Raw genomic sequence first — 16,191 nt, forward strand, 5'->3', positions numbered from 1 at the left:
GGCGTGGGAGGGGGTACCGTGGCTGTTTGTTTTACGTTTTTGGCTCTCACATAAGAATGGCATTGTGGAACTAGATTCATTCTGTGCTCATCTGGAGGGTGAAAGTAGGCATATTCTGTTATAAGAAGTATAAATTTTACTAAAACTTTGACTGTTAGAAAAACATATGTGCTGGGGCAAGGAAATAGGAAACAAAATACAGCTTCCTGCTGTTGATATATCTGTTACACAAAGTGATTCAGAACATCAGTGCCAGTGCTTCACCTTCTTCTTCATAAGCCTGAGGCACCAAAGGAATGCAAAACACTGAGCTTATGAGAGCCAGTCTCCATCCTTTGTTATTCTAATTTTTCATGTGTGTGGTGAGAATAAACCATTTCCATGGTAGGATCTTCCAATAATCAAGTTCGCTTTTCAAGAGTGTTATAAATATCTTCAGGTGAAATCAGATAATTGACATTTAAGGCAATTATAAGAAAATATATGATATACATATTTAATTTCATGCAACAAAGACATTTCAAACAAATGACCATGAATACGTATAGTTAAGAGGGCATTTAGCTTCATGATGTTCACCCTTACCATTTACTTATTTTCTTTTTGCTCTTGTTGTTTAGAATCGTACAAATATTACCTTATGAATTTCTAGAATATATATTATATTCCTAAAGTATAATAATAGGTTAGTTTTAAACAAAATAAATATTGCTTTTGTCTTCTAATTGGTGATTGCTTTTCTCTATTAAGTATTTTAAAAACAAAACAATAAAAATATGTTAGCCCTTTTAAATTTAAGTTAAAATTTTTATGTTGCTTCTTCCTCAACTTACATTTTATTTCTAGTGTGTCCTTGCAAGCATTATTGTTGTGGGACTGAAGGGAATGCTAATACAGTTCCGAGATTTAAAAAAATATTGGAATGTGCATAAAATCGATTGGGTAAGTAGAAATTTGACCTAAAACAATCCCTTTTTAGCTTAAGCTTATGTTACCAAATATGCACTAATACTTTTATTTGCAGAAAATAGATATAGTCATTTGAGACTTGTACACTTTACAAACTACCATTTATTTTTTCCAAAATCTTAATAAAAGCATTAAAATATAAATTGTCTTCATATGAAACAGAAATAGAGTTTGGTCAAATTTTGATGAATGTGTAGTTTGAGAACTTTTAAAGAAATGCTAATAATTTCAGTGGATTTGGGATGCCCAATTTACAATATGAATTAATTTTGGAAGTAAGACTTACCAGGGAAATAGACAGTAATAGAAATATGACAATTTATAACCTTTATGAAAAACTATCATTAATCACTAAGAATGCATGCTGTGTGCATATAGGGTGAACCTCTTAATGGTGACCACTGTCATTCTAAATACAAAAGGTCTCATGAATTGCCTTTTAAATGGGTTACATTAAGAGGACCATGCTTGAAACAGATTAAAATATACTGAACCATGATAAAGTGTGATTTCTACTAACATAAATAGCACACTGATTCTAGAGAAACCTATCTATGCAAGAGCAATCCAGAATTCTCTCCCTCTCCAATATGGGAGAAGTACTTCATGAGTACCCTCTGTTTAGCTCTATTATGACAGTCACCATATTGGAATATAATTATTAATATGAAATACACATTTTCTCTTCTTCAGATCATTTTCTCTGAGAGGTTTTGGGATATTATTTATGCTGGTGCCTACTTTTGTAATATTCCTCCTGGGGCTCAATATTACTGAGCTCCTACCAAAGTATAATGCTGGGCACCACGAGGAATGTGCAGATGAAAAAAAACAGTCTCTCCAGTCTCTCCAGACAGTTATTTGTGAAGGAAGTGGACATAGAAACACTAAATTATTATGCAAGACAGGATACAACATGACCTGGAAGGAAAAGTAAGAGCTTAGTTTTGGGGAAAATAGAGGCAGAAGCATTTAATTTGGACTGATTAACATGAAAGACTCTCACAGAAGAGCTGAAATATGAACTGAGACTTGAAGGAACAGTATTGTGTAGGCAGAACAAAAGGCCAAAATTAACCATGACCTTTTAAAGGTGATATATGTTAGGTGGCTCATGAAAACAAAGAAATGAAAAGATGCAAACTTACTCAACAAGCTACTTGATAACCCTATGGTTAAGTTATTTCTAAGGAACTCATTGAGCATATAGGAGGCAGCATGTTACCATATTGGAAAGGGTAGAGAAGGTGTCAAGTAAGGTTTCTACTAGGAAGTGATTTCTAAGTTGAGAATTGAAGAATGAATAGGCATTGCCTAGAGAAGAAAGAAAGAGAACCTCATATGCAAAGATACAGAGATGAGTGTGAACATGTCTGTCTCTGAAAAAATCAAGGTATTTGGCATGGGTAGAACATATAACGTGAGGATGGGAGTAATGACAGATGATGTTGGAAAAGTTAATGGGTTGGATTGGGCAAGGCAACTCATGTTTTACAAAGATGATTTGATTTAATTATGAAGGCAGTGAAACATCACTCAAAGGTGAAATAAGAATAAAATGTATGTATTAGAAAGGTCACTTGAGTAGTTTGAGGAAGATGGATCAAACTGGTGAAGTATACAGCAAGTGGAGCACTGCTTTAGCCCTTCAGGCATATAAATGAGGAAGGCCTAGACCAAGGCTGAGACCATGAAGTACAAGAAAGAATCAGATGAAAAATATTAAAGAGATTGTATTTGTTAGTCCTCACCACCGGTTCATTATATAATGTGGATCAGTTGGAATGACTTCTGAGTTTCTATTTGGGAGCATCAGTGGAGGAAGTTTATATCATTCACTGAGTTATAGGATATAGAAAATTCTATTGTTTAGATGCATTTAGTGGTTACCTTTAGTCTTTTTGAAAAAAAAAAAAAGGATTCTCATACCCAAGTTATTTATTTCATCTCTTTGTTTTCTGTACATCACCAAGTAGTTTTCCAAGAACTCATGTGTTTTCTATTCCTTGAGCTATTTCATGGTGACAATATCTGCTCGTTTTCATACTAGAAGGAAGTTTTTGACTGAGTGTAAAATGCTTTCTCTCAGGTCTTTTAAAACCTAACATTATCTTTAGGCATTGAGGGATAAAGTAGAGAAATCACAGGTCAACATAATTTTTTTGTTGTTATTTTAAGTAAGCTTGTTTTTCTAAAGGGATGCTCAATGAAGTTTCTTCTTACTCATGAAGTCTGGTACTATTATCAGAATATCACTGTGGTTGAGCACTCAGTCTCAAATTTCTGAGCATGACATAATCTTTTGATCTCATAATCAGGAATTATTTACAAATTTTTTCTTCTAATGTATCTTTGAATATTTTTTCAAATCTGTGTTCTGCTCTCTTCTTAGTGAATTTTCTGTTTGTTTTTACTTTGTTTTTCTTCATATCTATATATTTTCCCATGATTATTTTGTTTTTCTGTGTAAGTGATTTCTTTGGACTAGACACATATCTCTGATTATGTATTTCTATTTGTGATTATCTTACTTTTTAATTTTAAACATGGCTTTTATTTTCATTCGTTTTCTTTCCTGAATTATTCTAGCCTGCTTGCTTTTTATTTCCTTCTGTTTTTCATTGATCAGTCCTTCTTTGAATTTTTATATTTAAGGTTTTTTTTTTCCTGAGATTATATTGCCTATTATGTATCCAAATCTATCTTTTGCCTCTTATTCATTATTTTCTTTCTTTATTTTCCTCATTTCCATGAATAGTGCCCTTGATGATTTATTTAGAATTGTAATGCATTTTTTAGGGGACCTATTTGCTGGAAAATAGGGAGAGCAGGAGGTTGGAAATGAGGTAGAGCAGCCCGCAGTTCTTATTTAGATCATGGAAGCAAAGCCTCAGAAATCACAGGTTCACTGGTGATCTCATGCTGTTGTCATCTCTCTATTCTTCATCTTGTTTTACTTCCTGCAGTTACCTTTACTTAGGAAGTCACATTGTAGGTGATACAAATGGCCTTTCACTCTGCGGTCCTCTGGTATCAAATAAATCTCTATGAGTACATTTCCTTTTTCTCTGGTAGCCCATCTTTGACCTTAGAACTTAGAAGCTGTTGCCCCTAAAAGCTCTTACCAGATTATTGTATAGAATTTTCAGGATTCTGGCATTTATGCAAAAATCTATACTTGATTGAGCTCTGAGGATAAGTTTGTTGGCTTCTGGTGTCCTCCTTGATTATCATCCAAATTTCACAGTATTTGGCAAGTCTGTATCATATTTTGTAGTTAGAAGTTTTGACCATGTTCTGGCTTCATTGATGCTGATTTTTTCCCTTCTATGTTCACATTTTATATTGTTTTGGGCAGATTTTAATAGAGAAGGGTTGAGTAAAAATGCCTTTAATATGATCTCTAAATCTGATATCCAAATCTATACTTAGAACATTAATTCTACTATTTAACAAATGGTGCTGGGAAAACTGGCTAGCCATAGGTAGAAAGCTGAAACTGGATCCCTTCCTTACACCATACACAAAAATTAATTCAAGATGGATTAAAGACTTAAATGTTAGACCTAAAACCATAAAAACCCTAGAAGAAAACCTAGGCAATACCATTCAGGACATAGGCATGGGCAAGGACTTCACGTCTAAAACACCAAAAGCAATGGCAACAAAAGCCAAAATTGACAAATGGGATCTAACTAAACTAAAGAGCTTCTGCACAGCAAAAGAAACTAACATCAGAGTGAACAGGCAACCTACAGAATGGGAGAAAACTTTTGCAATCTGCTCATCTGACAAAGGGCTAATATCCAGAATCTACAATGAACTCAAACAAATTTACAAGAAAAAAACAAACAACCCCATCAAAAAGTGGGCAAGGATATGAACAGACACTTCTCAAAAGAAGACATTTATGCAGCCAACAGACACATGAAAAAATGTTCATCATCACTGGCCATCAGAGAAATACAAATCAAAACCACAATGAGATATAATCTCACACCAGTTAGAATGGTGATCATTAAAAAGTCAGGAAACAACAGGTGCTGGAGAGGATGTGGAGAAATAGGAACACTTTTACACTGTTGGTGGGACTGTAAACTAGTTCAACCCTTGTGGAAGACAGTGTGGCGATTCCTCAGGGATCTAGAACTAGAAATACCATTTGACCCAGCCATCCCATTACTGGGTATATACCCAAAGGAATATAAACCATGCTGCTATAAAGACACATGCACACGTATGTTTTTTTCTTTTTTTTTTTTTTTTGAGGCATAGTCTCACTCTGTCCCCCAGGCTGGAGTGCACTGGCGCGATCTCGGCTTACTGCAAGCTCTGCCTCCCGGATTCATGCCATTCTCCTGCCTCAGCCTCCAGAGTAGCTGGGACTACAGGTGCCCGCCACCACGCCTGGCTAATTTTTTTTTGTATTTTTAGTAGAGACGGGGTTTCACAGTGTTAGACAGGATGGTATCGATCTCCTGACGTCGTGATCCACCCGTCTCGGCGTCCCAAAGTGCTGGAATTACAGGCGTGAGCCACCGCACCTGGCCGCACACGTATGTTTATTGCTGCACTACTCACAATAGCAAAGACTTGGAACCAACCCAAATGTCCAACAATGATAGACTGGATTAAGAATATGTGGCACATACACACCATGGAATACTATGCAGCCATAAAAAAATGATGAGTTCATGTCCTTCGTAGGGACATGGATGAAGCTGGAAACCATCATTCTCAGCAAACTATCACAAGGACAAAAAAACAAACACCACGTGTTCTCACTCATAGGTGGGCATTGAACAATGAGAACACTTGGACACAGGAAGGGGAACATCAACACCGGGGCCTGTTGTGGGGTGGGGGGAGGGGGGAGGGATAGTATTAGGAGATATACCTAATGTAAATAATGAGTTAATGGGTGCAGCACACCAACATGGCACATGTTTACATATGTAACAAACCTGCACGTTGTGCACATGTACCCTAGAACTTAAAGTATAATAAAAAAAAGTATATAAAAAAAGAACATTAATTCTAGCAGCAGTATGGCAAACGGTTTACAATGCAGATAACAAAAGCAGACAGTTAAGTAGGACACTGTCAAAAGAGTTGAGGAAAGGAACAGTGTGAACTAAGATATCATTAATAATTTGAGAAAAGGATATGGCTTGAGATTTTTTTCTTAACAATTTATAGAACTTGTGAAATGATTGGACAAGTAGATTAAAGAGGAGAGAAGGTAAAATATGATTCCATAGCTTCTGATTATAGTGTATTGAAGGATATTAGTGTTATAACTGAAGGAGAACATTGGAGGAAGGACAGATTCTGGGGTGAAGTTAATGAGTTTGCATTTAGTCATGTTAAGTTTGAAGGTGTTTGATAGCTGAAAAATTGCTTAAGAGCTTAGAATTTGTAGTCTCCTACTTAGACGTGATAGTTGAATACTTGGAGTAAGTAGGCAATATGGTGTGTGCAAAGATATGGTGTGAGAAAGGTGACACGGGTATAGCAGGTGTATGATGATTCAGTTGGACACTGGGTTTAGCTTGAAAACAGCCTTCCGTGGTTGGAGTGGATAGATATCTTTTAGCTGCTAAGGGATTCAACAGTGAAAAGCCATGGATTATTGGGTTATTGGACACAGCATTCAAAGGATTATTGGACTATTGGGCACAGCATTAAAAGTATGAATACTGCACAGACTTTTGTGGATATAGGCTATATACCCAATACATATAATGTCTAGATTACTAAATAGATGGACTGTGCCTAGAATATCATCTATTGGAAGTAAAATTATCCAAGATATGTGTGTTTGTGTGCGTGTGTGTGTGCGTGTGTGTGTGTAAACTAATTTGAAGGTTTAAAGTTTAAAATATCATGTACATAGTCATCACATGGAAAATTAGAAACTGTTGCACCTCTTTACATCTATTAACAGTTTAATATTGATTCTATTTTGAGTTGTTGGTCAAAACCCTCTTTGAAGTAATGAGAAAATAGGGGTCCAAATGGAGGCTCAACTCATTGGCTTATCTGAGTTTGAATAGCTGAACATTGGATACAGATTTCAGATCTATAAAAATTTAATAATAGGGATCTGCCACAAAAACAGATAGTACAACAGATAGGCTAGGGGGAAATGAGGTATTTAGTAGCTGTTAAACTGTGCTTTATGCTGATGTATTTTCTACAAGGACAAAGGATTGTGTCCCTTACTTAAAGTTAACACTGGGGTTAGGTTGTGTTTGGAGTATGTGAGTGTCAAATAGGGAAGAGAGCAAGTAGGAACACATAACAAAAAATAAAAAATAGGGGCCCAAGAGCCAACTAATTCTTGATAACTGTGACAACTAGCATTTGGGTCTTTAACAGGAATTATTACAGAATGCTGTTGGGATTTATTCTAACCAATGGAATTATTTACTGGTCTATGTTATTAATTTCCATTTGATATTTTTTCAAAGCTGTAAATGTAGCCCCAGGAAATAAGTAAGCATTTGGAAAGCCCAACTTATAATAGATGATGTTGTGGGAGAGTAAATATGCTTTAAAAATAGAACCAGATAGTACCAAAATTTCTGGTTGCTCTGATGAATTCTGGCCTCCAGGGTCTATGGTTTTTTAAGTGGCAGGGACCAGGATCCTTAGTTCCCTATGCCATATTGAATCATGGAAGATGGCCCAGAGGAATTAGACTTATAAAGCTTTTGGTGAGGTATTATTCTGCCACACTCAGGCAGATTCAGTTAGGATTTGCGAATGAGTGAGACTCAGAGTCATCATGGGAAGCTAAAATAATAGTCAAAAACTTGCAGCCTTGTTTTGTATATGATTAAGTATAGCATAATACACCAGGAAGAAAAAAAACACACACTATATAAACAGAAGACTCAAATGACTGACTGTGTGTTCACCTGAATAAAGAAAAACCATCTCAGCTGGGAATGATCTCATAATAAGTAATAACCTAGCATTACATTTGTAGATGATGGATCTTAACATGAGATTCATTTAAATTGTATTCTCTCTTTTACTCCAGAATGTGTTTGTCCTACATCAAAAGGAATTTTAAGGATAAAATTCCCTCCATTTGCTTCCAAGGGCTCAGCTTTTCCAAACAGTCTGTTAAGAATCACTCAAACTCAGTGTAGATAAATAATCCAGACAAAGGAGAAGTATTTAAAAAAAAAAACAACAACGAAAAAAGAGCCCTTTAGAAATATTTATTTCAGAATTGTCTGAAAAACAGTTGCACTCCTTCCCTCCCCAAGATTCTATGCTATTTTTAGAATACAGAAACGTTTCTAACTTTCTCATTTGTGTATGGAATTGAAATATGTTTTCAAAGATGTTTTAAAGTGATAATATAGCTATTAGGACAGAAATAAATAAATGTAGAATTGCAGTCAGAGGCAAAGTGCTGCAAGTTTTGGGAGGACACGAGAGAGGTTAAAAATGTTGTTAGTTTACTGTTTGATAAATGCAGGATTTAGTGTTAAGAAAATATAACCAGGATTTCACAAATTATTTTGCTTTTAAAGATATTTTTTCAGCACTAAGCTTAGAAATGCCAACTATAATACTGTATCTTGTTGCAAATTATAATTTTAAGTGGTGAACAAAACTGCAATAACTTTGGTATTCCAACTAAAAGAGAATTAGAATTTCATGTAATCTTTTGAAATGTTCCCAAAAACTAAGTTGGCCCTGATATTTTAGCTTTCATAATGAATGGCCCCTTACAAATAAAATTATAATGATCTTCATAGTGATTGATCTAAAAGTGGCATTGGCAGTGTTGTTTGACTCAGTCATTTTAAAATGAGGCTTTCTGAGGCTTATGTATTAATTAACAACCTTAGTTATTTTTACAGCAATCCTAGAAGACAGAATATTGTTGGGAATGACCAAAAATCTGTACACAATTGCTTGTAATAATATTACATTAAATGAGAAAGCAGTGGGAAATCATGGCATGCTTTTGAACCATACACATCAACCAACTATTTACAGATCTTAAATACAGTGTTTGTTGGGGATTGAACTAAGGGTTGGCAGTGTCTGGAAATAAAAGAAGAAAGTTTTCCCCACCTTTGCTGCTGAGAGTCTGATGGAGCAGGATTTGTTTCTGTATTTTTGAGCTTCTGTTTACCACTTGTTAAATAATATTTTCTTGCTGAGAGATTTGGTCACAAGAGTGTTAAGAATACGATTGTGAGGAACTTAGCAATAATGAGAAGAAGTGAATTCCAAAGGATTCACAACTTCTGTTTCTTGTTTCTCTTTCAGGGCATATGGGTCAGTACATATGTATTTACAATATGCTTTGCTGCCAATGTGGGACTGCTGTTTGGTGTTGTTTGTACCATAGCTGTAGTGATAGGACGCTTCCCAAGGTAGGATCCTATCTAAATGCTCTGTTTATTCTGACACAGCAGCAAAATATATGATTACTTGCCATATGGTACTTGCTAGTTACTTTTATTTCTCTGTAACATATAGTACTACAATCTCATGTTTTTCTTGCTGTCAGAGAACTAGGGACAAACAGATGAAATATTTTATCTGCATATGATATTTAACGATGTTGATCTTAATGAAGATAGCTTATCAACATTATAAAATAGAATATATAAACTCTTTTAAAATAAGTAAACCTCTTAGCCTTATACTGCATCATAGAGAGATTTCTTTAAATTAAGTGAAGAGAGTTAGTAGCTAATGATCACAAACCATTTCACAATATAATTATTTAGAAAATTAAATAACTTCAGAAAATTTTATTTTTCAGAAGTCAGATTAATCTATTTTCTAGATAATTTATTGAGAAACACACTGTCTCTTTTTGTCATTTTACTGAAAATTTATAAATTGTTTCCCTAGTCTGACCAATTCTTTTTCTGCTTTACAAAGTATTCTTGTGGGAATAATGTTTCTATTTACTTCACATCCGTCTTTCCCTTAAAGCTATTTGTGAAATAATGTATTCTAAAAAATGTTGTTTTATCTATATAGAGTCTTTCTTTATAGAATTTGTATATTCGAATTCAATACTATCCAGTCCTACCTTGCCATTGATTCTTTCTTTTCTTGCTTTTCATTAAAACAATATTTTATCAATACTGCATAATCTCTTGCCTTCTCTCTTTTAAAATTCTTCTTTACTAATCCACATCTAGTAGCTTGGAGAGATGGAGCTCTATTTATATGCCTCTGTTGTTAGCCTCTATCCCCGAATATCCCAGAGATATATAAATTTACTAATGTCCTCTTATGAACAAATGAGTTATAGGATATAAATCATTTCAGTCACATTCTAGTTATTAAATGACTACTTTTGGTTTCTTCATTGTTTATATAACGATTAGGAAATGACTTCTTTTATTTTCTATCTGCCTTAATTTTAGAACAATGACTGTAAGTATAAAAAACATGAAAGAAATGGAATTTAAAGTGAAGACAGAAATGGACAGTGTAAGTTTAGTTTTATTTTTCCTTTATGCAATTGTTAATCATTTTGTGGGTGAGATAATTTTAAGATATCACAAAAATTAGATAAATTATGATAGTTAAAAATATAACTTTTTAATTAGTATAAACTTCCAGTGGTACATATGTGATCACAATATATGTGGCAAACGACATGCAACAAATCAATAGAACAAAAGAAAATCTCTTTGGATTCAGCATTCAGACAAAAGCATAGCATGGTACGTAGAACTACAGTTCACTGTAGAATCACGGCATTTGAACACCTCTTTTCCATTACTGAGTTGCATAAAGTAATCAAACTAAACTGATAGTCTATTCTGAATTAAATCATGGAGGAAGATAGGAAATAGGAAAGGGAGTGAAGCAAATTTGGTTCATGGTATTGTTTTTTTTTTTTTTTTTTCCTAACTCAGTCAATGAGACTGTATGTTAGCAGAGGGTAATTCAGTCCAATGGCTACAGAATGCCAATAGAATTGGTTTCTTACACAGTGGGTACCTTTTTAAGGACACAACTTGTATAAACAGTCTTGCTCTGTTCATGCTTAGGAAAGCCAATTGATTATGTCTGAATTGTAGTTTGTTGTTCTAAGGGATGACTATAACAGTTTAAAGTGAGGGGAAAAATGTTGACTTGAAATATTTTTGCCAATTAAAGAAAATTGCCCTCATTTTGAACCTGCTTTGTAAATGTTTGGCTAACCTTTTTCCGTTTATTTTCCACATACACTTGTTTCAGTATCTCATAATTCCCCTAAGGACAGAGTAAACTGGCCTCCCACCAGAAGGACCAGAGTCAGGGTATCTCCAAATAGACTGGAAGTAGGAAGTAGCATCAGGAACCCTCTGCGGCACCCAAGGGAATGGCTTATGTTTTTAGTACTATGGAAAGATTTGTTTCACAGAATGCTATTTGGGTTCAGAGCCTTCCAGGGTGTTCTAGGCTCAAGTTTTCCACCAATTTTGCCTTTCTTTTCTTTCCTTATTTTTTCCATGGGAATTTAGTGCTTGTGCAAAGCCCCAGACTGACTTTTGGGCCCCCAAAGTCCCCTGTGTATCCACACCACAAGTACACATGTATTAGCCCTGACCTCCTTAGCTTTGAGACTGAATTTGGCTTTGGATTTGACTATTTTCAGCTTAAAAATCACTGTTTAATAAATTCTGTCTAATCCTTAACTTCTTCTTGGGCTAAACATGTAGAGAAGTGAATGAGAGGATTTGCAGGAAGATGAAAATGCTAGAAATTTCTCCACATCTTTAAGTCTTGATTGGTTTCTGTCTATTCACTGACCTGAATAATAACTGTTTCACATGGAGATTTTAATTTTACTGTAATATTACATCTCTCTAATTATTCAATGTTTTGTATAAAAAATAAGAGGGAAAAAACTAAGATAAAGCAAGATTTGAATATAAGTTCTTAGGTGGAATTTTCAGCTAAATTAAAATAATCGGTCATTTATCTTTTCCATTTATGCACTCTTCCACCTCTTCTTCATGTGAAATGACCCTTCCTGATTTGAGAGATCTCTTCCCACTCAGTGAATTCAATCCCACTGATAATTTCTTTTCCAGAACAATTTGAATCTCTGTTCTTTAACAAATACATTTTTTTTTCATATTAACTTAAAACAACACATTGGCACAATTATGTGGTGCAGGATTGTCCAATCTTTTGGCTTCCCTGGGCCACACTGGGAGAAGAATTGTCTTGGACCACACATAAAATACCCTAACACTAATGATAGTTGATAAGCTAAACAAAAATTGCAAAAAAGTCTCATAATGTTTTAAGAAAGTTTATGAATTTGTGTTGGGCTGCATTCAAAGCCATCCTAGGTGGCATGTGGCTCACACAGGCCATGGGTTGGACAAGTTTGACCTAGTGTGATTAGAGGGTCAGGCTAAGCTTTGGTGCTTTGGGATGACTAATATGACAGGCTTAAGAGTTCATTATTATTTTTTGTTTCTAAGAGGTTTACTCTTGTCCGAACATTAGTTTGGCAACTTAAGGTTTGTTTGTTCTCTTATTTGTTGCAAATCTCCTCACTTTGCAAAGTTCAATCAGTTTTGTAACTATAGGAACTTTTTGAGATTTTCTAGTTTAAACATTTATCTCATTTTTGGAAATGAGGGATCTGAGAGAAGTTAAATGAATTCTCCAAATTAGCATACTTAATATTTTCTTTCTTTCATACTTCTATCCTCTGTCTGTATGCATCGCTATTCTTTGCATCTCCTCTTCTATGGAAGTAAAGCCTGAAAGAATATTGCTTTACTTAGTTGGTAAGGAGTTGTCATTTTGTAGAATTTACCCTCCTCTCTATTTCTAGGTCAGCCACTTGCCCCAAAGGTCATAGAGAAGACTGTTTTAGTTGCACATCACAAAGTGATGGGAAAATGGCCAAAGCAACATGTTTTGTGTCAAAAGTTTTCCTTCTTCCTTTCTACATCGCTCACTACATTCTGGCAATCCAGTTCCTAGGCCTGCCCAAAGTGAAATTATATTCCTAATACTACCTCTAGGTCTCTGTCTTCAAATTAGGACTGTTAATCACTTGTAAAGTTATATTTCAGCTGAAGGAAAGCTATGTCATTATGAGGTAAATGACTCATGGTTGACCCTTTAAAACACATTTTCATTAAAAAAAATACTGATGGTTAAGTAAATTAATTTTTAATTGATAGATTGAATGAAAGATATACTTTCGAAAGGATAGGACTTCCTGGAAATCTTGGGATAGTCTAGACTGCTGCCTCCTGAAAAACCAGCTAGGAGGAATAAGGGCCACTTTCTGAAAAGCTGCCAACCTTTCTTGCCATTATTAGTGTTTCTTAGTAAGCAGGAAGTATCTATTTCCCCTAAGGAAGTGTGATAGTACATTAAGGCCTCTAAATACATTTTAGTAATAAAAATGTTAATTGAGAGATTGCTCATAAAATTGAGTGACATTTAGATCTGATTGTTTATTGGCTATAATTCTCTATTATTTAATTCAGAGTTCTGAATCTGTTTCTTTTTCTCCTCCAAAAGGAAACCCTGCAGCAGGTGAAAATTATCTCAATAAACAACCCGCTTGTTTTCCTGAATGCAAAAAAATTTTATACTGATTTAATGAACATAATCCAAAAGGAAAATGCCTGTAATCAGCCACTTGATGATATCAGCAAGGTAGGATCAATGGTTTGATTAGAATGTCATACTACATGTAGCCTTATATCATGACAATAAAACATGTATCAAGTAAATAATAATACATTACACAAGTATTTTGAGACCTCTCCCTTCAGCAAAACCTATGATTATTTGATTCTTTTAGTTAATTTTTAGGTAATCACTCTCTTGTTCATTCTTCATTTATTCAGCATATATTTAATGGACATGTGTCGCAGCTACTATAGCACTAAAAAGAATAAATAAGACAAATGATCTAATTTAATGGATCTCTTAACCAACCTCTAAAGGATTTTTTTTTTTTTTTTTTTTGAGATGGAGTCTCACTCTGTCACCCAGGCTGGAGTGCAGTGGTGCCATCTCGGCTCACTGCAAGATCCACCTCCCGGGTTCACGCCATTCTTCTGCCTCAGCCTCCTGAGTAGCTGGGACCACAGGTACTCGCCACCACGCTCGGCTAATTTTTTTGTATTTTTAGTGGAGACGGGGTTTCACGGTGTTAGCCAGGATGGTCTCAACCTCCTGACCTCGTGATCCACCCACCTCGGCCTTCCAAAGTGCTGGGATTACAGGCGTGAGCCACTGCACCCGGCTGAAAGGAACTTTTTTTTTAAACCGAAAAAAGGCATTAGATCTAACTCTAAACGTGATAGAATATGATAAATGACTTTAGAGACGCATAAACTGTTGCAATCATTTTAATACTGTTATTATAACATTCCAGAATTCTTTATCTCCACTTATACTGTCAATTAACAGTGATATTGAATCAAATGTGCATCAATATGAGTTAATATAAATAAGCTATCTGTTATCATTTGAATCCTTAAGCCCTCTATAATGTTAGGAGTGTGGACTTTGAGGCCAAGCTGCCTGGGTATGCCACTAACTAGCTATGGAATTTTGAGTTGTTGAATCTTTGTTCTTCAGTTTTCTCACATGTAATTGAGATGCTTAAATGAGTTAATAAAGGCAAAGCACTTAGAATAGTGTTTGGCCTACTCAACACTATAACATCTTAGTTAGCATTATTAGTTTGGTTGACTACTGTCTCCATGAAGCTTTCCTTTACTCCTCTAGATCACAAGGATCTCTTCTTTTTCTTGTGTCCTCGAGCTACTTATCCCCCAGTCATTTAGGTACATAGAAGATCTTGACCCTCCCATTTCTGATGTCTTAGGAGCTGCCCTGAAACACATTCCTGTCCCTTACGGCTTCACACTTCTGCCTTTGGGCCTTACCCTAATTTGTACCATAGAAGCCTTATATACAGGATCAGATACGTAATTTACAGGGGCCCAGTGCAAAATGAAAATGTGAGGTCTCCTGTTCAACAATTATTAAGGATTTCAAGATGGTGACAGAATATCGTTAAACCAGATGGGAGACCCTTCTAAGAGTGGGCCCCTTTTGTGAGGAAAACTATAGAGGTAAAGTGCCCTTCTCATCACACTGTATCAAGGGTACCTACAATCAACATGATTTATCAACATGTTTACTCTACCTTGATCACCTGGATAAGGGAGTGTTTGCCAGGTTTCTACACTGTATAGTGATTCCCTTCTCTCTATTCTGTGCTCTCCGGAAGAAAGTCACTGTGTGCAGCCCACACTTAAGAAGCGTGGAATTATGATCCACCACCTTAAGGGTCGAATATCTACATAAATTATTTTGAAATTCTTTTGCAAGGGAGATTTCAGATGAGGTTTTTTTTTTGTTTTTTTCTGTTTTTTTTTTTGAGACGGAATCTCGTACTGTGGCCTAGGCTGGAGTGCAGTGGCCCGATCTTGGCTCACTGCAAGCTCCGCCTCCCGGGTTCACGCCATTCTCCTGCCTCAACCTCCTGAGTAGCTGGGACTACAGGCACCCGCCACCAGGCCTGGCTAATTGTTTTTTGTGTTTTTAGTAGAGACGGTGTTTCACCGTGTTAGCCAGGATGGTCTCTATCTCTTGACCTCGTGATCCGCCCGCCTCGGCCTCCCAAAGTGCTGGGATTATAGGCGTAAGCCACCGCGCCCAGCCCAGATGAAGTATTTTTAAGAGGAGGGAAAGGAAACTCAAGTTCACTGAATATCTCTCAGGGGCCAGTCCCTTTAATCAGGCTAACTTAATCATCACCAGCCCTGAGATGTAAGTGGCATTACCTGAATGTTACATAAAAAGGGAGGTAGAAATAGAGAGAGATAACATAACCAGATGGAAATTGTATAGCTGATGACTGTAAGAGTCAGGCTTAAAATACATAAGCTGTACCACTGGCTATAAAGAAGAGAAAACACAGGTTCTCTAGTCAGCCTTTAAGATAAAAACTGATCTCGTGAGAGAAGCAGTGTAATATAGTGGTTGGGAACAAGAGGCTTGGAATTGGAAGGGCATGAACTTTGGTTTTAACCCATGCTCTTACTAGTTTTGTGACTTTGGTGAAGTTATTTAACCTTTGTAATCTTTGACTCTCTCATATAAAAAATACAATTTGTAACTTCATATGCTTGTTCTGAGGATTAAATGGTTAGTGTGAAGTCTTTGGCATACAGTGAGGAGTGA

The 16,191-nt window shown here is 35.7% G+C and overlaps 1 protein-coding gene across 2 annotated transcripts in view; it reads left to right on the forward strand.

Moving 5' to 3' along the window:
* The window catches only part of SLC26A7 (solute carrier family 26 member 7), a 152,955-nt gene that overhangs the window by 107,799 nt on the left and 28,965 nt on the right, over window positions 1-16,191 (forward strand). Inside the window, exons 11-14 of one of the 2 annotated variants that reach the window (XM_054499127.2) lie at window positions 847-942; window positions 9,268-9,374; window positions 10,386-10,452; window positions 13,507-13,644. In XM_054499127.2, the coding sequence (XP_054355102.2) occupies window positions 847-942; window positions 9,268-9,374; window positions 10,386-10,452; window positions 13,507-13,644 (408 nt within the window). The remainder of the gene's footprint in view (window positions 1-846; window positions 943-9,267; window positions 9,375-10,385; window positions 10,453-13,506; window positions 13,645-16,191) is intronic. The other variant, XM_054499128.2, reaches the window with a different exon arrangement.

Source organism: Pongo pygmaeus, chromosome 7, assembly GCF_028885625.2.
Source record: "Pongo pygmaeus isolate AG05252 chromosome 7, NHGRI_mPonPyg2-v2.0_pri, whole genome shotgun sequence".
NCBI classification, from domain to species: domain Eukaryota; kingdom Metazoa; phylum Chordata; class Mammalia; order Primates; family Hominidae; genus Pongo; species Pongo pygmaeus.